At 40.6% G+C, this 24,186-nt stretch overlaps 1 protein-coding gene across 6 annotated transcripts in view; it reads left to right on the forward strand.

The window, feature by feature from the left end:
• LOC141509656 (cell adhesion molecule CEACAM1-like) overlaps positions 1–24,186 on the forward strand; it is a 40,329-nt gene that overhangs the window by 13,939 nt on the left and 2,204 nt on the right. For 5 of the 6 annotated variants that reach the window (XM_074219352.1, XM_074219351.1, XM_074219354.1 and 2 more), the window contains 4 exons: positions 391–750; positions 6,070–6,345; positions 17,732–17,881; positions 18,497–18,574. In XM_074219352.1, coding sequence (XP_074075453.1) covers positions 391–750; positions 6,070–6,345; positions 17,732–17,881; positions 18,497–18,574 — 864 coding nt within the window. The remainder of the gene's footprint in view (positions 1–390; positions 751–6,069; positions 6,346–17,731; positions 17,882–18,496; positions 18,575–24,186) is intronic. The other variant, XM_074219356.1, reaches the window with a different exon arrangement.

A 24,186-nucleotide genomic window follows, 5' to 3' on the forward strand; every position in this document is an offset into this window, starting at 1 on the left:
CTCAGCTTGATTTCATCATAAGTTTTGCCAAAGGACAGTGAAGAAGGGGTGTGCAGACACTTCTGTAGGGAAAGTCCCTCCTGTGATTTATAGTCCAGAGTACTGTTTTCTTATTGATTGGTCTAAACAGAGTTATTTCAACTTGGACTTGGGGAAATTGCAGAATTGGGGCTGGGGTATATTTTTATTGATTTGGCTCTGTGGTATGTCTCTACAAGATGATGCATCCAGCTATTGGGTTTCCCCTTCAATCATACCTCACTGAGCCCTCAGAAAACCCTGAGTCAGCCTTTAAAGCCCCCACCCTCATGCTGGGGACAGATTAGGGTCCTGGGCCTCTTAGGAGTCAGTGGGATTCTATTGACCTCTGCCTCCTTCCTCCCCTTTCAGTCTCCATCCTCTGCTGCTGTATCCAATTGACATTTGCTCAAAATGTTCCTGTCAGGGTTGTGCCAAACCCTCCCTATGGCACTGTGGGCAGCAGCATCACCTTGGACATCCAGGGCTTCTCAGGAAGGGCCCTCAGCTATACTTGGTACAGAAAGTCAGTAGAAACTCTCAACCAGATCGCTGTCTACATTGTTCTGACTGGAGTACATCTATCAACTAATAGCTGGCAGAAGGTGCTCCCCCACGGCTCCCTGCTCATCTCCAACCTTACCCTTGGTGATACCGGTGACTATATTATACAAATTGTTGATTTTACTACTGGAGTGATAGAAACAGCACAAGGACATTTATCAGTGTATGGTGAGTACTGCCCTTCCCCTGGCTCAAGGGGTCTCTTCAGTACCCTCCCTTAATCTGGGGTGAGCAGTCATCCCTAAGTTCCTTATCCAGAGATCTGGGAGAATGCGGAACATGATATGCCCCTACACAGAATAGACCAAGGAGGTGAGAACCCCCAAACCCAGGCCAGCCTTATCATAGGTCACAGAGAGCCCAGGGGACCTCAGAGCTCCCTAGTTTTGGAGGGTCTTGGCAATCATTAATTAGGCAGTAACTTTCTCCTCCATCTCAGCTTTCCCAGTGGCACCTGGCCCCTCCAGTTCTGCCTGAGACAGGGAGCCAGTTCCTGAAGTTCACCTTCCCCAAGTTACTGAAAAGTCCATGGGGCAGGAGGAACATTGCTGGGGACAGTAACTGACACTCACTTACCAGCTGGGTCTGGCAGAGCTCAAGTCTAGACTGCCCATTCTCCAAGAGCCAGAAACCTGGCTGCCTGGTGCCCAGGACCATCTGGAGGCCAGTACACTCTGGCTGCACTTTCTTCCTTGAATGGCTCTGGGAATTATTTTAAAAAAAAATACAAATTTCTCTCATTTCCCCTTATGTAAGGAAGAGAGGGACTCTATGGGGAAGAAGAAGGGCATCCAAGGCTGGCAGACATAGTTACCCTTCTCAGCACAGGCCACTGTAGTAGTTGAGATTCTAGAAGGAAGCTCAGCCCAGGAGTCTCTCTGAAGAGCCTGGGAGGAAAGGGCTCCATGAGAACCCAGTGATAGGATCTGAGACAAGGAACTTGGATGGGTCCAGGATTGCCTCAGTTTCCCTGAAGAGCCTTCTCAAACCTGGAAGATCAGAGGATTGGGTTTTTCATCAAACCCAAGGATTAGGCTCTCCCAGGGCTTCCAGATCCTGCCAGGAGGGTGGGTCCAAGGAAAGAAGAGAGCCCTAGAGGTGCATCAGGAGATCTGGATTCCTATTCCAGTTCTAGCATTTACCATGGGACCTCAGGTAACACACCTCAGCTCTCTGACTCTCTGTGGCCTCCCCTGTAACAACGGGGCTACTACTCGCTGCTTCTCTGGCTGTCCTGAGAAAAGACCTTTAAGGGTGATGGAGCTGGGAAGCATCCCTACTCTTTGGATGTTCCATTAGCTTTTTCTGTTCAATTCATGTCAGCAAATAAATTGAACAGCTATGTGATACAGCACAGAGTCCTGTATCAAGAGAAAAGAGTTTGAAGATACTCTGAGGAGGGAGTTGTCAGCTGGGGCAGGGGAAAGACTTCTTGGGGGAAGTGGCCTGAGCCTGGCAGAAAGAGGATATGCATAGGGGAAAAAAGGAGGGGTGCTGGTAGTGATCACAGGTCAAAAAGGAGGATAACCTAAATGCTAGTAAATTCTCTGTCAGGTAAGTCTTGATCTGAACATTTTTGTGATGGAAATCAAGTGAGCTAGAACATTTAGAGTCTAAAGAAGAGTGGCAAAATCAAGACAGGAGGAAGTTTTGCTGAACTGAGTCATCCAGGGTGGAGTCAGAGAGAACACCTGGAGACACTGACTCCCCCACCTTTCTGCAGTGATGCCCTGAGGCTAGAAGGGCTTATGTTGAGTGTCCCCTGCTGGGTTTTGGTTCTGGTCTGTGTTGTCTCTCTGAGGGAGCATGAGGTCTCCAGGCTGCTGGGGCTTCTGCTGCTGATGGCTCTGAACACCCCCAAACCCATGAGGAGTTTGCTCCTTGCTCTAGCCTTCTTCCTTCTTGCTGATCATCCCCCCCTCCCCAAATCTCTTTGCATAGCTTGAGCATCTTGTTGGTCATGGTCATTCTTTTGGATCAAGAGAATAGGGAGTGTCCATGGTGAATGGCCTTCCTGTGGAATCTCAGCCCCTCATCTGCTGTTCCTCCTCTTCCCTGACATGGAACTTCCCTTGGATTGGTCACAGCTGGTGCTTTGGCCAGCAAAGGGACATAGAGGTGGAAGAAAGCTCAGAGACTGTTTAGTTCACCATGAGGTACAGTACACTCTGGCTGCACTTTCTTCCTTGAATGTCTCTGGGAATTATTTTAAAAAAATAAAAATTTCTCTCACTTCCCCCATTGTAAGACATAATACATTGTGGTCTAGTGGAAGAACAAAGGGCAGAGCCCCAGGAAGACCTGAGATCAAAACCCTTCTCTAACACCAACTTCTGTTGCAAAGTGCTGCTCACCTTATATCTGAGCCTTGAAGAACTTCCCAAGAGATAAAGAGGCCCAGAAGCCCTGGGTTCAAATTCTGATCTACCTGCTGGCTGTTTGAGTCTGGAAATGTCACAACACAGGGTCCCAAGTTTCTCCTCTAACAATTAGGATATCGCCCAAGATCAAGGATTCTTAGATTTCAGTGGATCTATAAATGTGAATGGGAAAATATTACTTCTTTCTTTTCATTGACATCCAGTTACTTTATCATTCTTTATATTTCCTTTTGTAAATTTAATACCATTAAAAATCTAAAATTTAAACACAGTCCAAGGGTTCCTTAGAACGAACGGATCCAAGTGATTCGTCAGACCAAGATGTGAAGAGTCAATTGTCCTGATGATCTCTGAAGTTCCTACCAGCTCTAAAGCTGTTACCCTCTAACCTTATTATCTGTGATCCAAGGCTTGGGAGTGGCAGAGCCTGAGGCATACCTCATAGGTAGACTGCCATTAAATTTGGTCAGAGGATATAATGAGGGAAAGCAAAGGAATGAGGTAAGGCTGTAAAGAAAGAATAGCTCAAGGGACTGCAAGGACCCGAACATAGAAGGAAATAATAATGAACCTTGAGAAGCAAAATAATAACGAGCCCCTGAAGATCCTTGAGAAGAGGAGTGACATCCCTAGATCATACCATACTTCCTATTGTTTTCCCAATGGTATGATGGGTGAACTGGAGAGACACAAAGAAAAGTAGAGAAACCCAGCCTTGAGAGAAGGCTAGATCCTTGGTTATATCCTGGAAAAGGCCCTCAGAAGTTAGTACAACCCTCTCATTTTACAAATGAGGAGCCTGAGGCCTGGAGCTTGAAAGAGACTTGGCCAGGAACACACAGGTAGTGAAGAATTTGAATCAAGAATCCTCTGAATCTAAATCCAAAGCTCTTTCCACTATAATTCATAGTGAGTGATGAGCAGTCTGGTGTCCAGGGGGTCTGTGTTCTGTTCCCCTCTCTTCATGATCTATAGCTCCTGTCAGACCCGCTCAGGCACCAGGCTAGTGCATGACCTCAAAGCCTTGCAATGCCCCCTGTCTCCCTCCAGCCAAAACCCTCTTAGTGGAACCTGCCTTCTTGGAAAAGCATAATAGCTCATGTCTGTATAGCACCTTATGTTTTACAAAGAAATTTATAGAGTTGGCCTCATTTGATCCTCCCAACAACTGTGAGGTAGGCACTATTAATTCAATTTTACAGGTGAGGAAACTTAGGCACAGGGCTTAAATGACTTACTGGCAAATCACACAGTTCAATTTTTTGAGGCAAGATTGAAACTGAACTTTTTCTGATTTGAGTAATTCTAACACTAGTCTCTTTGGCATATGTTATAAATGAATGAAAGAAAAACTTGCTAGAGTAAGAGAAAATTTTCATTTTTTATTATTTTATTATTTTATTTTTATTTTTATACACAAACCTTGCAAGACACAGATACCTCACCTGGCATCCTGGCATGAGGCATGAGGTGGCCTTGGAATATCAGGTAATTTATAGTCTTCAGAAACTCTTTCTCCTCCCTCTTGGATTTTCATAGGCTCTCAGAATTTGATTACAATCTAAGAGGCCCACCCATTTCATGACATGCACCCTAATATGATTTCCCAGCATATCATGTGTTATATGGGACCCCAATGCTGATGAACCCCAGTCATCACAGGGGGGGGGTGTAGGTTAGTGTTCAGTTACCTAATTGTGCAAACTCAGTTGCATTAGGTCAAGGTCTCTAGGCCACTCTTGACTCGTTGAGAACCAATTTGGGGTTTGCCATCTCTGAAATGGGATTAGGAAAACTCTCCCAGTTTTGTGATTGGCTGGGCCATTTCCCCTTTGTAATGGATTCCCTAAGGACCCTCCCCTCCACACCCTGTGAAGACCAACACCCTACATTCCTCACAGCATATCCACAAAGGCTGCCTTGGTCTTCTTTCCTAGAAGCAGGCTCACTGCCCTTCCTGTCCTCATCATATATCAAGATGGCCAACTAACCTCCATCTTCTCAGATTCTTGGCCAATAACACATGCCCTTACTGGATACAAGGATCTCTCAGCATTTTTTAAATAGGAGGAATATTCTCCTCACTCTATATTTCTTAATAGAGTCCAAGGGAGTGAGTTGGAAACCTAACAAAATGGGGGAAGAAAGATGGTCAGGAAAAATGAAATATTTTTGATTTTGTCCTTTTTGCAAATTAATCCTTAAGATAACTGGAGAAGGATGACCCAAAGAGGGATTCCTATAAGTAAAATGAATTTTCCCCAGAGATTATTCTGGGACACTTACTTTTCTCACTGGAAAGGCTACCTGCCAACCACAGAGAACTCAGGGATAAGGAAAGACTAGTATCTGGGCCCTCTTTGGGCCTTGAAGGCTCAGGGAAGCCTAGCCCACCTTGGTACAGCTTCTTTGTGTAACAACATATCTCATATTGTAGGAGAGGAAACAAATAAGGAATGGGGAGAGCAGAAAGCAGGGAATTCAAGAAGTATTATGTAAATAGCACAAGGTATGCTATTATGAGGTCAAAACCCCTGGACTTCAAGTAAGTGTCCTGACTCCAAGCCTAGGACTTCTGCATTCCACTGCTAACTGACCTAAATCTTGTCCTTCCTTTTTTCCTTTTGGAGTTAAGGTATTCTTTTCCTCTCTGAAGACTAGGTCCCAACAATCTGTCTCTGACCTGTCCCCTCAGGCCTCCACCAACATCCTCATCAAGGTGTAGAAGAGACCTTGGCTTCTTTAAGTCCAGACCAAGGTCCTGCCAAACTTGAAATGCCACAAGTACAGTCCAAGTAATGGATATCATCCCTAGACCAACATGCCTTGACTTGGAAAGATTTGGCACCAGGGACTTGGGCTGCAGGTGATGTCTTTGTGTGCAACAGTAACTCAAAACAATCTTTCTACTAAAGACTAGAAAAACCATGACCTACATTAGAGAAAGAGGTGTCCATGATAATAAAATTACAGATTTTTAGCCTAAATCTCTAGAACCTCCAACTTTGTTGTGCCCTTGTAGAACCTACTTCCAAACCAGATACTTGGTTGGAAGGGTAAGAAAAAGGACCAAATACAATCATTTTCTTTCTGTTTTCTGTCACAGAGGCACTATCCAAACCTACCATTGCCATCACCAACATGACCTCAGAGGAGAACATGGACACTGTCTCCTTGACATGCCAGACTTTGAGTCAAGATGTCACATTCTGGTGGTTTCCACCCAAAGGTTCCCCAGCTGGTGACAGGATGATGCTGTCCCTAGATAACAGGATACTCACTATAATCAATGTCACCAGGGAAGACCAAGGACCCTATCAGTGTGAAATCCGCAACCGGGTTAGTGCCACCAGGAGTGACCCATTCATACTGAATGTTACCCGTGAGTAATTCCTTTTCTCCTTGATGAATGTTTATAGTTGGGTGGTGGGTTCTCAGAGGTCAGGACAATTCAGTCACTTGTCTGAGTGCTGAAGGTCAAGTCTCTGAGGATTTTTTGTTGCTTATGTTGTTTTTATAGTTGTTCTATTCCATCCTAGAGGCACACAATCCTCTTTCTCCTTAATTTCTAAGGTTACAACTATAATGAATGCCCCAGGAACCTTTAATCTTTGCTTAAACCCAATTTATTTGTTTCTATGACTCCACATGGAGGTTTCTAGTCTTGGCTGCCATGCAAGTTATGATTTATGGAGGATTCACTCTGATTCCCTTTTTCAGAGGAATTTTGGACATGGAAATAGAATTTAAAAAGTTGTCTCTTTTCATGTAAAGGGACTCACTTTTTCATTGATATATTTCCTCTCTTGACATGAAAAATAGCATGGAATTATGCCTGATATGAAACCAGGTTCTTTTCCAGGTAAAAACTAACATAGCTTTGGCATCAGGAGTTGGGTCCAGTTTCTGACCTCTGCCTCATTTCACTGGTCTATTAGTTGACTTCACAATCAACACTGGTGACAGGGGTTGTAAGCTGTGAATGATTCTGTGACTAATATGAAAGCCCCTTGGTGTTAATTGAGTAGGAATAGTAAAGAATTTCTAATTTCTCAACTATGTGTGGCATTTTACAAAAAAATTGCCTATGCATTAGGGTTTAAAACATTGACAAACCAATGCAGAAAACAGAAGTATTAAATACACCTCATGATGCAAGGAAAATCATATTCAATAAGGTCTTGATAAGGTCTATAGACTAAATAACTTAATTCTTTTTTTCTTAAATTAAATTTTATTTAATTAAGGCAATGGGGTTAAGTGATTTGCCCAAGGTCACACAACTAGGCAATTATTGTCTGAGGCCAGATTTAAACTCAGGTCCTCTTGACTCCAGGACCAGCACTCTATCTGCTGCACTACCAAGCTGCCCCTTAAATAACTTAATTCTAAAATACTGGTGGGTCACATCTTCTTTGTAAGTGAGTAAGTGAGCCCATTTCCATGAGCAATCCTTACTGCATACTGTAGCTCATGGTGATCATTATCCTTAATGCCAATACATGGAGCATTTGAACTACAAAGATCAAGGTCTCAGATTGGAAGAAAGACTAGAGTAAAGAACATCTGTAATGAGGTTATTCAAAATATTAAGTTGCAAAATGAGTGATGGCTTGAATTTAACCCAGATTGCATGGGGGGAGAAAAAGGTAAACTCAGGAATTAAATCTGAGATGAGTGTTATCTAATCTAAATACCTCATTTTTTAGATTGGGAAATTGATGGCCAGATCCAGAACTAACAAGTGACAGGGGCAGATCTTCAGATTCCAAATCTGAAATTCTTTATGTTCCTGTGCACTACCTTTCAGGGCTAGAAGAGAGAAGCATTCCTTTCAAGGTTTATGATGAGAAAAGTGACATAAATAGAATAGTATTTAAGAAAGATGCAATAGGGACAATGATATGAAGGATGATTTAGAGAGATGAGAGACCAGAGGTGGGAAAACTGTTCAAAAAACTACTGCCAGTAGGGGAAGTAGGGAGAGATGATCTTAAATAGACTTAATTTAGGAAAAGAAATTGGACAAGTAATAAATGAACTTCCTAATCAAAAAGCAATGGGACCAGATGTTTTACAAGTGAATTCTAGCAAACATTTAAAGACCAACTAATTCCAATAATGAATAAAGTATCTGGAATAAGAGGCAAGAAAAGGATCCTACTAAACACCTTTTATAAAACAAATTATATTTTTAGATCAAACAGGAAGAATGAATACAAAGAAAGAAAATTTTAGACCAATTTCATTCCTGAAGATGGATGCCAAAATTCTAAATAAAGTACTTGCTGACGATTGCAATAATGTAATGCAAAGATTATGTTCTATGGTCAGGTCAGATTTATACCAAGAATGTGGGGATGGTTTACTCTAAGGAAGACTATTATCATAATTGATTATATCAATATAAAAGTAAAAATAGCATATGATTTTATCAATACAGAAGAAGCTTTTGATTAAGTACAAGGCTCACTTCTCTTAAAGATATTTGAAAGCATAGGCACAATTGGAGTTTTCCTCAAATTGATTTAAAAAAAATATTCATCTCAAACTGTTGCTGCTGGGTTTGAATATCCACTGGGAAGAATCACTCCAAGACCCAGGAATGCAGGTGTAAAAGAAAATAGATTTTTATTAAAGAAGTTACTTTTTAAGAAAATTTATTTATTTATTTTCATCCATTAGTACATGCATATTTCCAAGTTACAAAATTTCTCACCCCCTTCCTTCCCACCCCCCCTCCCCTTAATAGGGAACAGTTAGGTTAGCATTTTACATACATATTTTCTTAAATATATTTACAAATTAGAAATTTTTGGCATGAGGAATTAGGATTAAGGGAAAGAGATACATAAGAGATAATTTTTATAAAGTGTTCATCAAATTTGGTAGGGGTGTTTTTTTCTATGCGTTTTGTTTTGTTTTGTTTTGTTTTGTTTTTCTTCTTCTGGTGAGGAGCTGCTTCCATGAAGGTTGTTCATCTCATAATGTTGTTGATGTGTACATTGTTCTCTTGACTTTACTTCTTTCACTCTGCGTCAGATCCTGTAAGTCATTCTGTGCTTCTCAAGAATCTGACCATTTATTGTTTCTTATAGAAAAATAATATTCCATAGTATTCATGCACCATGACTTGTTTAGCCATTCCCCAATTGATGGGCATCCCCTCAATTTCTGATTCTTTGCCTCTACAAAAAAAGATGCTATGAATATTTTAGAATATGTAGGATTTTTCCCATTTTCTGCAATTTCTTCTGGATATAGTCTTAGAATTGGAATTGCTGGGTCAAAAGGTAGGAATAGTTTTATTGCTCTTTGGACAGAGTTCAATATTGCTCTCTAGAAAAGTTGGATCCATTCACAACTCCACTAGCAATGCATCAATGTCCCAATTGTCCACAACCTCTCCAACATTGATCATTTTCCTTTTTTTCTCATTTGGGCTAATCTAATAGGTGTGAGGTGATACCTCATTGTTGTTTTAATTTGCATTTCTCTAATCAATAGTGATTTGGAGCATTTTTTCATATGCTTATATATAGCTTTAATTTCTATATTTGAAAACTGTCTGTTCATATCCTTTGGCCATTTATCAATTTGGTAATGACTTGTGATCTTATACATTTGATGCAATTCTCTATATATTTTAAAAATGAGACCTTTATCAGAACTAGTTGTGAAAATTGTTTCCCAGATTTCTGCTTTTCTTCTAATTTTGCCAGCACTAACTTTATTAGTACAAACACTTTTTAATTTAATATAGATAAAATCATTAAATTTTGCAGTTTATAATGTGCTCTAATTCTTGTTTGGTTAGATATTTATCCCTTTTCCACAGATCAGATAAACAGAGTATTTTTTGGTTTATTAATTTTTCTATGATATCACTCTTTATGTCTAAATTCTGTACCTATCTTGATCTTATTTTGATATAGGGTATGAGATGGGGATCTATGCCTAGTTTTTGCCATACTATCTTACAGGTTTCCCACAATTTTTGTCAAATAGTGAGTTCTTATCCCAGAGGCCAATGTCTTTGGATTGTCAAACAGTAGTTTGATGTAGTCATTTGCTACAGTTTCTTAACAAGTACCAGGCAGTTTTGATGACTGCCATTTTATAGAATAGTTTTAGATCTAGTCAAGCTTGGCCACCTTCCTTTACATTTTCTTTCATCGGTTCCTTGCCCTTTTGTTGCTCCAGGTGAATTTTGTTACTATATTTTCTAGCTTGGTAAAGTAATTATTTGAAGGTTTGGTTGGTGTGGCACTAAATAAGTAATTTAATTTGGATAGAATTGTCATTTTTATTATATTAGCTCTACCTAACCATGAGCAATTGACATATTTTCAATTATTTAGATCTGACTTCATTTGGGTGAGGAGACATTTATAATTGTGTTCATACAGTTTCTGGGTTTGTGTTGTGAGGTAGATTCCCAGGTATGTAATGTTGTCTACAATTATTTTAAATGGAATTTCTCTTTCTATCTCTTGTTCTTGGGCCTTGTTGTTAATATATATATATATATATATATATATATATATATATATATATATATATATATATATATAGAAATGCTGATGATTTATGTGGGTTTATTTTATATCCTGCTTCTTTGTTGAATTTGCTAATTGTTTCAAGGAGTTTTTTAAGATGATTTCCTTGGGTTTTCTAGGTATTACATCATATCATCTGCAAAGAGTGAAAGTTTTGCTTCCTTGTTGCCAATTCTGATTCCTTCAATTTCTTTTTCTTTTCTTATTGCTACTGATAGCATTTCTAATACTATATTGAATAGTAATGGTGATAATGGGAAGCTTTCTTTCATGCCTGATTTTATTGAAAATGTTCCAAGTTTTTCCCCATTAATTATAATATTTGTTGAAGTTTTTAGATAGACACTGTTTCTCATATTAAGGAAAATTCCATTTATTCCTAAACTTTCTAGTGTTTTTAATAGAAATGATGTTGTATTTTATCAAAGGCTTTTTCAACAACTATTGAGATAATCATTGATTTCTATGAGTTTTGCTATTGATATGTTTAATTATGTTGAGTGCTTTCCTAATGTTGAATCATTTCTGCCCGCTTGGTATAAATTTTACCTGATTGTGATGTATTATCCAGGTAATAACTTGGTGTAGTCTCATTGCTAAAATTTTATTTAAGATTTTTGCTACAATATTTATTAGGGATATTGGTCTATTATTTTCTTTGTTTTGGTTCTTCCTAGTTTAGGTATCAACATGATCTTGAGTTTGGTAGAACTCCTTCCTTTCCTATTTTTTTTTAAATAGTAGAATAGGAATTAATTGTTTCTTAAACGTTTGGTAGATTTCACTTGTAATTCCATCTGGACTTGGAGACTTTTTCTTAGGGAATTTATTGATGGTTTCTTCAATTTCTTTTGCTGAAATGGGATTTTCAAGTAATTTATTTCCTCCTGTTAATCTGGGCAGTTTGTATTTTTGTAAATATTCATTCATTTCACTCAAGGTGTTCAATTTATTGGTATATAGTCCAGCAAAGTAGCTCCAAATTGTCTCTGTAATTTCCTCCTCATTGGTGGTTAGTTCACCCTTTTAATTTTTGATACTGAAATTTGATTATCTTCTTTCCCTTTTTAAATCAGATTAACTAGAGCTTTGTCTATTTTATTGGCTTTTTCATAAAACCAACTCTTAGTTTTATTTATGATATCAATGGTTTTCTTGCTTTCTGTTTTATTAATCTCTTCCTTGTTTTACAGTATTCCTAATTTGGTATTTAATTGGGGATATTTAATTTGTTCTTTTTCTTGCTTTTTTAGTTGCATACCCAATTTATTGATATCTTCTTTCTCTATTTTATTCATATAGATATTTAGAGATAAAAAGTTTCCCCTCAAAACTGCCTTGGCTGCATCCCATAAATTTTTATATATCTCATTATTTTCATTTTCTTGGATAACATTATTGATTATGTCTATTATTTGCTGTTTGATCCACCCATTATTTAAGATAAAAATTATTTAATTTCCAATTAGTTCTTGTTTTATCTTTCAATGACCCTTTCTTACATGTGATTTTTATTGCATCATGGTCTGAGAAGTGTATATTTATTATTTCTGCCTTTCTGCATTTGATTTTAAGGTTTTTATGCCCTAGCATATGGTCAGTTTTGGTGAAGGTGCCAAGTACTGTTGGGAAAAAGTTTATTCTTTTCTATCTCCATTATGTTTTCTTGAGAAGTCTATCATATCTAAGTTTTCTAAGATTCCATTCCCCTTTTTAGCTTCCTTCTTGTTTGTTTTGTTAGATTTATCTAGTTCTAAGAGAGGGAGATTGAGGTGTCCCATTATTAAATTTTTGCTGTCTATTTCTCTTTGTAATTCACTCAGCTTTTCCTCTAGGAATTTGGATGCCATGCCACTAGGTGCATACATGTTTATTAATGATCTATCTTCCTTTCCAATGGTGCCTTTTAAGAAGAAGTAATTTCCTTCTTTATCCCTTTTAATGAGATTGATTTTTGCTTTTACTTTGTCTGAGATTAGGATTGCTATTCCAGATTATTTTACTTCTACTGAGGCATAATATATTTTGCTCCAACCTTTTACCTTTACCCTGTGTGAATCTCTTTGTTTCAAATGTGTTTCTTGTAAACAACATATATTGTCAAATTCTTTTTTTTTAATCCATTTTTAATCCATTTTGCTATCTGTTTCCATTTTATGGGACAGTTCACCCCATTCATATTTACACTTAAGAATACTTATTTTGTATTTCCCTCTATGCTATCTTTCTCCATTATATTTATCTCTTTCCTCCTCACCAAAATTTTACTACCTTTCCCCTCTGACTTTTCTTTTAAAAATCTAACTTTCAGTTTATTTTCACTTATACCTTCCCTTTTATCAGTCCCTTCTTCCCTTATCTTTCCCATTCCCAGCCTCCCCCTTGCGTGTAGATTAAGTTAGATTTTTAAACCCAAGTGGTAATGTATCTTATTCCCTCTGTGTCCCTTCTTTTCCCCCTAAAATTATAACTCTTTGTGCCTCTTCCTTTGGTGACCTAATATTATTAATCAGGTATTATCAATCACAGTTCCATTATTTGATTGCTTGATAAGCTCCTATTGTTATCAAGGTATCATCACAGATTGTTTACCTGATTGATTGATAAGCAGCATTAACTCAAATTGTGTCAAATTATAATTAAAGTCATTTTTTTACCTTACCCCCTTTTCAAGTACCTTTCAAGCATATACAATCCTCCTCACAAGTCAAAGTGTCATCCAAAGCCATATCATTTCTTGAACTTTTTGTGCCCTTCCCCCAGGCCCATTTTCTGTCATATTTACCCCCCCCCCCCAACTTAACACCTTGTTAGTGAACCAAGGCCTATTGCTCCCACTTCACCTACCCATTCCCCACCCAGGGAACTTAACCCCTAGTTAAGTGAAAGACTGATCTAATTAACTGAAAGAATCTTGAAGATCTCTAAGTATTTGGAGGCTCTGGATGTCTCACCTGATAACTTTACAAATGATTGTAAGTAACAGCAATACTGTTTCAGGTCCTTGAAGTTTATGACACCCTCATTAGACAAGGTGCTTAGCACTGTGTGATTAAAGTGAGTCAAAATATAATGAGACACTTAAGTTAAAGTTAACATCCCTACTTTTTTTTTCAGGCCTTTTTGTCTCAAGCATAGGGACGTGATCTTGTACCTCTTCAATTGAGAGACAAGACCCAATTATACCCATATCCTTTAGGTTCATTCTCTTTAAATATATTCTACCCTCTGATTATCCTTAGAGAAATAAAGTTCTAAAGTATTAGAATTGTTATATTTTCCCTTTTTGGGGACCAATATTTGTTTAAAATTTTCTCAGTCCCCCTTTTCATTTACCTTTTTTATGTAACTCTTCAGTTGTATATTTGGCAATTGAATTCTCTGTTCAGTTCTGGTCTTTGTGTCAGGGAATTCTGGAAGTCCTGTACTTCATTGAACATCATCTTTTTTTCTTGACAGCATATGCTGAATTTTGCAGGGTAGTACATTCTGGGTTGTAATCCCTGGTCCTTAGCTCTCCCAAATATGTTATTCCAGTTCTTCAGATCCTTCAGTGTTGAGAGTGATAGGTCCTGTGTCAGTCTGATTGTGTTCCCTTTGTATTTGAAATGTTTTCTTTTTGCTGCTTGCAACATTCTCTCTTTTATTTGAGGGCTTTGGAATTTGACTATTATAGCCCTTGGAATTTCTATCCTGGGGTCTTTTCTGGAGGGATTCTGTGGAGGCTTTAATTGTTATATTGTTATCTTGTTCTAGTAGTTTGGGGGCAGTTTTCCCTTATAATTTCCTGCCTGATGTCCAGGTTCTTTTGTTGTTCCAGGCTTTCTGGTAGCACAGTGATTCGTAGATTATCTCTCCTGGGTCTGTTTTCCAGGCCATTCATTTCCCCTAGAATGTGTTTTACATTCTCTTCAGTTTTTTCAGCCATTTTATTTTGTTTGATGGAATCTTCTATTCTTGTAGATTCATTGGTTTCTAACTGTTCACTTCTAATTTTTAGGATTTTATTTTCTTCTATTATCTTCTGTGTTTCCTTTTCCCATTGATTATTTTTACTTTGAATGGAGTTGATTTCTTTGGTCAACTTTTCACAATTTTCCTGCATGATTTTAATTTCTTTTTTTCCATTTTTCTTCTTCTTCTCCTTGGTTCTAATTTCTTTTTTTAAGTTCTTTGATTAGCTTTTGTATTTGAGTCCAATTTTTGACACTTCTCCATTCAGTGATTTTTCACTGCTTTCTTCTTCAGATATGACATTGCTGTCATCTTTATCTGTGAAGTATTTTTCTATAGTGAGCACTCCTTTAGCTTTTCTGTTCATCTTTGTTGTTGCTGTTCTGCTCCTGGAGTATAGGGATTATAGATCCAAGCTTTTATTTTGTGGCAGCTGGGGTCTGATCCTTGGCTGGTTGTAAGTCTAGATGTTGCCTGTGCAGTCCAGACTTTGCCTTTGCAGATGTTTTTGGTTTTTTTCTTCCCCTTTATGTCCAGGTTCTGACAACAGAGGATTGCCTCCAGTCTTGTTTTTTATCCCAGTCTTTTCAGGTTTCAGACTTTGTTTGAGGTTGGGATTCTCCCTGTTGGTTTGCTATCTAGCTGCCAGGACCTCTGTTATTATTAAGCTGTCTGGATCTGGCTTGCATTCTAGCTAAAAACCTCCTGCTGGCTTTCCCATCTGTCCTGCCTCCTGGACTTTTCTTCCCCTTTTCCCCAAAGAGACAGACCTTCACTGGAGATCCTCCACAATGTCTGCAGTTGAACACTTCTTTGAATCTTCTCTTGGGAGAACTTCCCATCAGCATTCCTATAAATCACAAACAATCCTCTGAAAGAAAAAAATAGAAAGAGATAATCCATTTAAAATAATTCTAGGCAATTTGGAATTACACCCAAAGGGCAACAAAAATGTGCAAACCTTTTGATCCAGCAATACCACTACTGGATCTATACCCTGAAGAGATCATGTAAAAGGGTAAAAACATGACTTGTATTGGAAACTGAGTGAATGTCCATCAGTTGGGGAATGGCTGAACAAACTGTGGTATATGTATGTCATGGAACACTACTGTTCTATTAAAAAACAGGAGGGATGGGAATTCAGGAAAGCCTGGAAAAATTTGCATGAACTCATGATAAGTGAGATGAGCAGAACCAGAAGAACACTATATACCCTAACAGCAATATGGGGGTGATTATCAACCTTGAAGGACTTGCTCATTTCATCAGTGCAACAGTCAGGGACAATTATAGGATATCTGTGAAAGAGAATATCATCTGAATCCAAAGAAGGAATTGTGGAGTTTAAACAAAGACCAAAGTCTGTTACCTTTAATTAAAAAAAGTTATCTTATAGAATTTTGCTATCTCTTATAATTTTATTTTTTTTCCTTAAGGATATGATTTTTCTCTCGACACATTCTCTCAACACAATTTTGATCAATGTATAGCATGGAAACAATGTAAAAACTAACAGACTGCCTTATGAGGGGAGTGGGGGGAGAGAAGGAAGATTGGGGAAAAATTGTAAAATTCATAAAACAATAAAAAAGTTTTTTAATGAAATAAAATAATTCTAGATAAAATAAAATACCTAGGAGTACATCTACCAAAATAATCCCAGGAACTATATAAATAAAACTGTTATTTAAAAAATTTTCTACAAATAATAGGAAACATTAATTGTTCTTTGGTAGACAGGGTCAATATAATAAAAATCAGTTTTGCCTAATTTATATATTCATTGCCATCCCAATTAGATTACTGAAACAAATTTAATGAATTAGAAAAAGTAACAAAATTCATTTGGAAGAACAAAAAGTGAAAAATATCAAAGGAACTAATGAAAAAATGTAAAGGAAGTAGTTTAGGACTGCATTATAAGACTGTAATTGTCAAATTTTCTAGTGCTGGCTACAAAAATAGAACCTTGGAATATCATTAAATACTTATCAGACTGATTAAAGGAAAGCAACAAAATCGGAGTGGATGTGAAAAAAATTAAGACAGTAATTCACTGTTGATGGAATTGTGAACTGATCTTATCATTTTGGAGAGCAATCTGGAATTATGCCCAAAGTGTTATTAAACTGTCTATATGCTCCAATGTCTGTTTGTTAAGTTGCTTAAGAAAAAAGGAAAAGAACATGTATTTTCTGAAATATTTATCACAATTTTCTTTTTGGTGACAAAGAACTGAAAATTTTGGGAATGTCTGTTATTTGGTAAATGGCTGAACAAACTGTGAAATATAGTAGTGATAGAATTCTATTGTGCCTTAAGAAATGAAGAACCCAATGAGATTAGAAAAAATTGGATAGACATTTGAAGTAATAGAATTAAATGAACAGAACCACTAAATCACTGAACTATTGAGCACAGTAACAGGAATATTTTAAGAACAACTTTGAATGACTAAGATACTTTGATTATTTTAAATAAAACCAAATTAACTCCAAAGAACATATGGAGGAAGATAACATCTATAATTGAGAAAAAACTGATAAAAAGAAGTATATATGAAACTTTTACATATTTACAAATATATATATCTAATATCTATCTCTAGGGTGGGGAGAGTAAAGGAAGATTAAAAAAAGAAAAAAGTTACCCAATAACTTTTATATATATATATATATATATATATATATATATATATATATATATATATGGAATAGCACATTATACATAATAGATTTGAAGTTTCATGTGAAAACCTTTTTTTTCTAATCTATTATGTTATGGACATGCTTGTTTCACTTCTAAATTTCAAAATAAAAATCTTTAAAAAAAAAAGGAAAGCTACTGTATTCTGGAAGAGAAGACATGAAGCTTAATGAAAAGGTTGAATATGAGATATCTCATATTTCATACAGAATCTCCACAAACATTAGGAAGAATATCACAGCAATTGATTGGATATGAAATTTGAAAGAGAGAGAAGGTCAAAGCAGGTCAGAGATGGGTGACTCAGAGATTGGTGGTGACTTCAACCCAAATAAAGAAGGGCAGTGTGGACAGTATGGGGAAAAAATTCAGAAATTGTGTTTTTAGAGTCAATGGATTTAACCAATATTCAGTTTTTTTGTGACTTTGTAAAATGAATACTCAAGTTCTGAGGAACAAAGGCCAAGTCAGCTTCATCAATTAACAAGCATTTATTGTCAGGAATTCCTCAAACACACTTAAAGTTCTCTTCTCTATCTTCAACAGATATGTCTCCAAGAGGAGATAATGACTCCTCATTTCCTGGAGGAGATAATGACTCCCCACACCTTAAAGCGGTCATTGCTTCGATTGTAATCCTGGTGTCTGGAATGACTGTGGTTGGAGGCTACACCTATTTTGTTAGAAAGCCTGGAGGTTGGGTGATGCTTTCTCTGGTTTTCCTCCCTCTTGCTCTGTCTCACTGAATGGGGCAGAGAGATTAGGATGTCCTTCTGCCTTTTGAACCTCCTTCTGGGTCCTGTCTACCTCTCTTTCCCAAACTCCTACTTTTCGGCATTAATTCCTTGGGTGGCTCCTCCTCTGGGCTGTCATCATCCCCTATCTCTCACACTTGATTGTCACTTGGAAATGGATAGTCTTCCCATTGGGATGGAAACTTTACTTATCTATTTTTCTCAGATCCTCAGTAAAAGGGATTGTGGTCTATGAAGGCAGAAGTAAAGAATGGAAGGGGCAGCAGGGAGAAAGGAGATGGGTTATTACTCACAACTTAGTGAGAAACCAAGTGAGGGAAATGACCACTGCATAGACTAGCTCAATAGGATAATCTAATATCTGGGGTAAGGAAACCAATAGTGAGCTGGTTGTACTTCAAGGATAAGTACTGACAGGGAGAAGTATTGACAGGGAAAAGAAACCTAGAACAAGGGAAGAAATTTGCCCATGAAATCTAAGGGGATGCAAAGACTCTTCTGGTTCAGGAGGTTCAGATACTCTGCCTGATAACTATCATGTCTGATATTTATTTAGGTCCAGAAGGCACCGTCTCACAGAACCCACAAGACACCATCTCACGGAACCCACTTCCTCAGTACCCAACCACAGTAGGTAAGAAAGACCTTGACCCTCCTCTGAACCACAGATTGGCAGGGTCCTTCATTCCAAGCTGCTCAAATCAGGCCTGTAGCACAGGGACCTGTCTTCAGGAGACGTGTCTTCTTCCTTATTCCTTCCCCTTGCTCAAGGCTCCATACATGGGATGAGGCTCTCTTCCTTTAGTGGGCTTTCTTGTGGGTGTTCTGAGATCCTCCTACCCCTTCTCATGAATGAAAATTGCTACTGAGGAATCTAGCTAGCTAAAAGGAAATCAGAATCATGTTTAAACTTTTTTTTTTTTTGGGGGGGGGGACTGCATGGGACTAACCAGGCATCTATCCTTGCCAATCTTCTATGCTTAGCCTGCTGGCCCAGGACTGATCACTGAGGAAGCATTTCCCATTTCCTCCTGAGTCCCTCTTACAGTCTTCTTCTTCCTCTTTCTTTTCCCTTGGAAGAAAGTGAGAATCCTGGGCCAGGACAAGAAATGAGGAAGAGGGTAAAATGAACTTCCTCTTCTAACTGCCCAGGACAGATCTGCTGCTGATTTCTACTACTTTCCCTCTGCTTCAAGAGATCAATCCTACTTTGACAGTTCACAGGTTAAGCTTTATCCCTTTCCACCAAGGGCCGCCTCTATTGATACAAATTAATTACAGAGAAATTAGAAGATAATAAAAATGAACTTATTATATATGCAAAGATCTTTAAAGTCTCCAAAGCAATAACCTATCTCATTTGACTCTTAAAGCATGAAATTTCTCTTCATTTGGCTGGTGAGGAATTTGAGGTTGATCAGAAACTGGCTTAGGACTCACACCCTGTCCTCATGGTTCCATTCCTCCCACCTCACTGACCCCTCTTCTCATCAGTCTAATTCTGCATTCATTCCTGAAGAAGTTGCTTCTCTAGCTGACTTGGGCCCCACAATGCATTCACTCCCACCTCAAAACCACTGTCTCAACCACTTGCCTGTTCCAAAGCTTGTGGGTACACAGGCTATTCTAACAGACATGACACAAATCATTTCCAAGTAAACCGCCACCTGGACAGTCTCAGGAGCTGGCATGTTGCCCTGAGAGATAAGGTGAGCCAGAGTCCTTGGGAGCTGGACATTCCACCCCACTGACCAAGGGCACTAGACACAGCTGTGCCTTATCATCTCCTCCCTAATGTACCCTCCTATCCTGTAATGCAAGACGCTGCACGTACACACTGCTTGCACCCCATTCTCTCGTTATTCTTTGTTCTACCCCAGAAGACCTCACAGCATATACATATATATATATATATGCATATATATATATATATATAATAGCTAAGCAGTAATAAAATTGAGCTGGAGGCATAAGGCAGTAGTAGCTTGACTCCTTATTCTCAGCTCCCCTCCTGGAGAGAGGTCGCCACTGTGGGCCCCAAGGAAGCAAGCCACAACAAATGAGCGATGAGGGCACTCAAACTGATGAGAAATCCACTTGCCCCCCTCCTCCTAAGCCCTCCCTGGATCCTCCACCTGACAACCCCCGCCAAAGCCTCCTCGTATCTACCCTAATTTGCCTCGGGTAGATGACTGGATCCAACCACCCCCCAACACTCCCCCCCAGAACCACTCTGGACACACAGTAAAATCCCTGACAATCTCATTGATGATAACACCTGGGGCCTGAAGCATCAAGTTCTTCCCCTGCTCCCTCAGCAGCTACTAATGACTTCAGGAGTCCTGTCAGATGAGAGATTCCTGCTGGGGTGCATTTTCCCTCAAGCCAGAACCTTTCACTCAGGCTTTCCTGGTTAATGTCAACCCTACCCCACAAAGACCCTTAAGGTGGTATCCCACAGATGCTAAGATCCTGGAAAGAATAAGGAAGGTCCCCAGGGAGGAAGGCCTTAATAGCCCCTACTTGCAAAGCATGTTAGACACTTGGAGCATCGACCTTAATTGCCCAGGGGACTATAAACAACTCATGTGTACCCTTTTAACCCCTGGGGACTTTCTCATGTGGAAGGCAGCCTTTTATGATGAATATGAACAACAGGCTGAGAGCAATAGTCATAATGGCGCCCAGCTAACCTTTAACATGCTGGCAGGGGAAGGGACCTTTAGTACTACCAACATCCAGTCCCAGTACCCCTGAGTGCTATGACCAGGTCAGGCTCTGTGTGCTATGGGCTTGGCATCACACACCACAATCAGGCCCCTCTAAAGAGCCCTTGTGCAAACTCATCCAAGGACCTACAGAGCCCTTTTCTGATTTCCTTGCTCCAGTCCAAGAGGCTGTTGAATTTAAAGTCACTCACACAGGAGCAGACAATGCCCTTACTAAAGAACTCATTAAGGAAGGCTGCTTCTAGGAATGCCAGAGGCTGATTGATGTTTCTAAATCCACTCACATAGAAGATTGGGTTTTAGCCTGCAGGGATGTGGGGTCTACATCAAGCCTCTGCCCTAGTCTGAGCCCTAGAGACCTTGCAGATACAAGTTCAGAGTGAAAAAACAGGGAACCAAGACAGGAAATGTTATGCATGTGGGGGAACAGGCCACCTAGCATGAGAATGCACTAATCAGCAATGACAATTCCCTGGTGCCACCCCCAGCCATGGGCCCCAGCCCTCACAGACAGGAAAACCATGAACGTCCTGCCCCAAGTGTAAGACAGGCCTTCATTGGGCAAAAGACTGTCATTTGGATCTCACTCCCCTTCCTCCTTCCCCCTTGGGAAATGGGATGTGGGGCAACCCTCAGCCCCACACCTAAGAGGGAACAACATCCTCTGGACAGCACCCATTCAACTTGGGTAGCCCAGAATGTCCCTAAAATTGGCTGGGTCAGTCTGGACTGGGGTCATTGACACAGGAGCTGACACCACCATTATCCCTGCTGATCAGGCCCCCAGTGAATGGCCCATTGAAAAAGGACCCACCATCATGGGGGTCTGTGGGGAAACATCCACTCAGATGCTATACAGAGACCTCCTATGGGAGGACTGGGAAGGTCATTCAGGATCCATCCGACCCCTCCTGGTACCAGGTGCTCCCCATGTCCTTTGGGGAAGAGACCTCCAGAAATAGATGGGTCTCCACATATTCACTGATGTCTCTATCAGTCACCCCCAATTCTAGAGGCCACTTCTTGGCCCCTTCCGTCCTTCCATCCTTACCCCCCACCTACCCCAATGCAATGGAAGGACGAGACCCCCTTATGGATGGATCAGTGGCCTTTACCTACTATAAATTGACTGCTCTTCTCTCTTGTCTCAGAGCAGCTTTCCCCTGGGACACATTGTTCATTCTACCAGTGCCTGGAACTCCCCGATTTTTGTTATCCCAAAAAAGACACCAGGAAAATACCGTCTCTTACACGACCTCCGGGACCCAACAGCTTGCTTGTCCCCATGGGCCCATTGCAACCAGGTCTCCCTCACCCATCGGCTATACCCCAAAACCAACTAACCTTTAATAGACATTAAAGACTTTACAGCATTCCCCCTGCATCCTCAGGATGCCCCTCCCCTTTGCTTTTTCCGTTTCCACTACAAACTTTGAATCTCCCAATGACAGCTTTCATTGGGTGGTTCTGCTTCAGGGCATGGCAAATAGCCCCCCCTTTGTCAGAATTATGTTGCAGCAGCCCTCAAACCCATCCATACCTACCCACATCTAACGGGCATCCACTACATGGACGATATATTGTTGTCCCACCCCTCTCAGGCCACCCTTAAGAAAATAGAGACCTGGGTTATAGAGAGTTCTAATTTTGGCCTGAAGATAGCCCCGATAAGGTTCAGAGGCTCCCCGCCCATTTACCTACCTGGGCTTTACAGTGCATTCTTCCTCGGCCCTCTTAGGGCGGCCAGTCATTACCATTCCAAAGACCCTCACTCTTACTTCCCTCCAGGAGATTTGTGGGAACATTCACTGGCTTCGCCCCTCCCTGCCTGGCTCCACTAAAGACTTGCAGCCTCTCCTCAACTGCCTTAGAGGCTCCCCTGATCCCTCTAGCCCCCTGTGCTGACCAGAGAGGCCGTGGCAGCCACTGACAAAGTTAACTCGGCTTTACGCCTAGCTACCGTCTCCCGAAGGGACCCTCAACAACCCTTCTCCCTGGTTGTCTTTCCGCACGTTGCCCTCCTCTGGCAGAGTGCACCCCTGCTTTGGGTACACCTATCACGGTCCTCCCTTCCCCGTATAGCCTCACTGGTGCTGTCCTTGGCTCATCTCATCCTAAAGGGTCGGAAGGCTGCCCAAGTTCATTTCGGACCCGACCCTGACGAACTTGTCCTCCCCATACCCCTTCACCATGTCCCTCGCTGCTTTTCTGACTCCCCTGATCTCGCCTTGGCACTCCTGGGCTTTGTGGGGTCTGTTGGTAACCATGACCCGCCCTCCCCTCTCCTCAAGGGGATTTCAGCACTCCCTGTCAGCACAAACCCCTTCTCATTTCCTTCCCCTCGACCCATTCCACAGGCTTATGTAGCCTTCACAGATGCAAACAGAAAGCACCTGGGCTATGTTATCTACAGAAATGGATCCGTTAGATTCACTCCTAAGAGCCCTCACACCCAGTCGGTGCAAAGGGGAGAACTGCAGGCCCTGGCCTTGGTCCTTGCCCGCTTCCCCTCCGATCCCATCCACATTTTCAGTGACAGCGCTTACGCTGTGCAGACGCTTTCTAGCCTCCCCTTTGCATCCCTGCCCCCCGAAGACGCCGACCTCATCTCTGCTCTGATGCATTCCTGCCAGTCACTTCTACACAGCAGAGTAGCACCGTGGTTCCTCTCCCACATCCGCTCACATACCGGGCTGCCAGGCCCCTTGTCTGCAGGCAACGGTCTCGTGGACAATCTTATCCTGTTAACTGCCCCCTCTGACCCCCTGCAGCAGGCAAAGGAGCTCCAGCACAGGTTTCCTTTGTCCCCAGCATCCCTTCACCGTCTTTACCCTGATCTGACCATTGAGGCATGCAGACACCTCTCTCGGCAGTGCAGTAACTGTGCCCCCTTTTAACCCCTCGGACCACTCACTAGGACAGGAGTCAACCCTCGCGGGCTCCGACCCAACTCTTTGTGGCAGGCTGATGTCACTCATTTTGCACCTTTTGGCCGGCACAAATACATATCTACTTGTATTGACACTTTTTCTCACTTTCTTTTTGCTGAAGCCATGACTTCTGAAACTTCCAGAGCAGTTGTCACCGCTTTGATGGCCACCTTCTGCACCCTAGGGGTCCCTCACACTATAAAAACAGAGAATGGCCCCTGCTTTACCTCTTCCCCCTTTGCCGCATTTTGTTCCCAGTGGAGAATTAAACATGTCATGGGAATCCCTCACAAGCCACAAGGCCAGGCAATTGTTGAACGGACTCACGGCACGTTAAAGAACACTCTCCTAAAACAAAAAGACAGTGATGCCCACAACTGGCGTGGCTCGAAAATTGCCCTGCACAGGGCCCTCTTTACTATGAACTTCCTGACTTTTGATTCTGAAGGGTTTTCCCCCGCCTTTGAACACTGGGGGGCCCTTTTCCCGGCCACACCTTTGCCCATGGTTCACTGGAAGGGTCCTATTTCTAACAAAAGGAGGGGACCTGACCCTGTGCTAACACAAGGGAGAGGGTTTGCTTGTGT

This window comes from Macrotis lagotis, chromosome 1 (assembly GCF_037893015.1).
Source record: "Macrotis lagotis isolate mMagLag1 chromosome 1, bilby.v1.9.chrom.fasta, whole genome shotgun sequence".
NCBI lineage: Eukaryota > Metazoa > Chordata > Mammalia > Peramelemorphia > Peramelidae > Macrotis > Macrotis lagotis.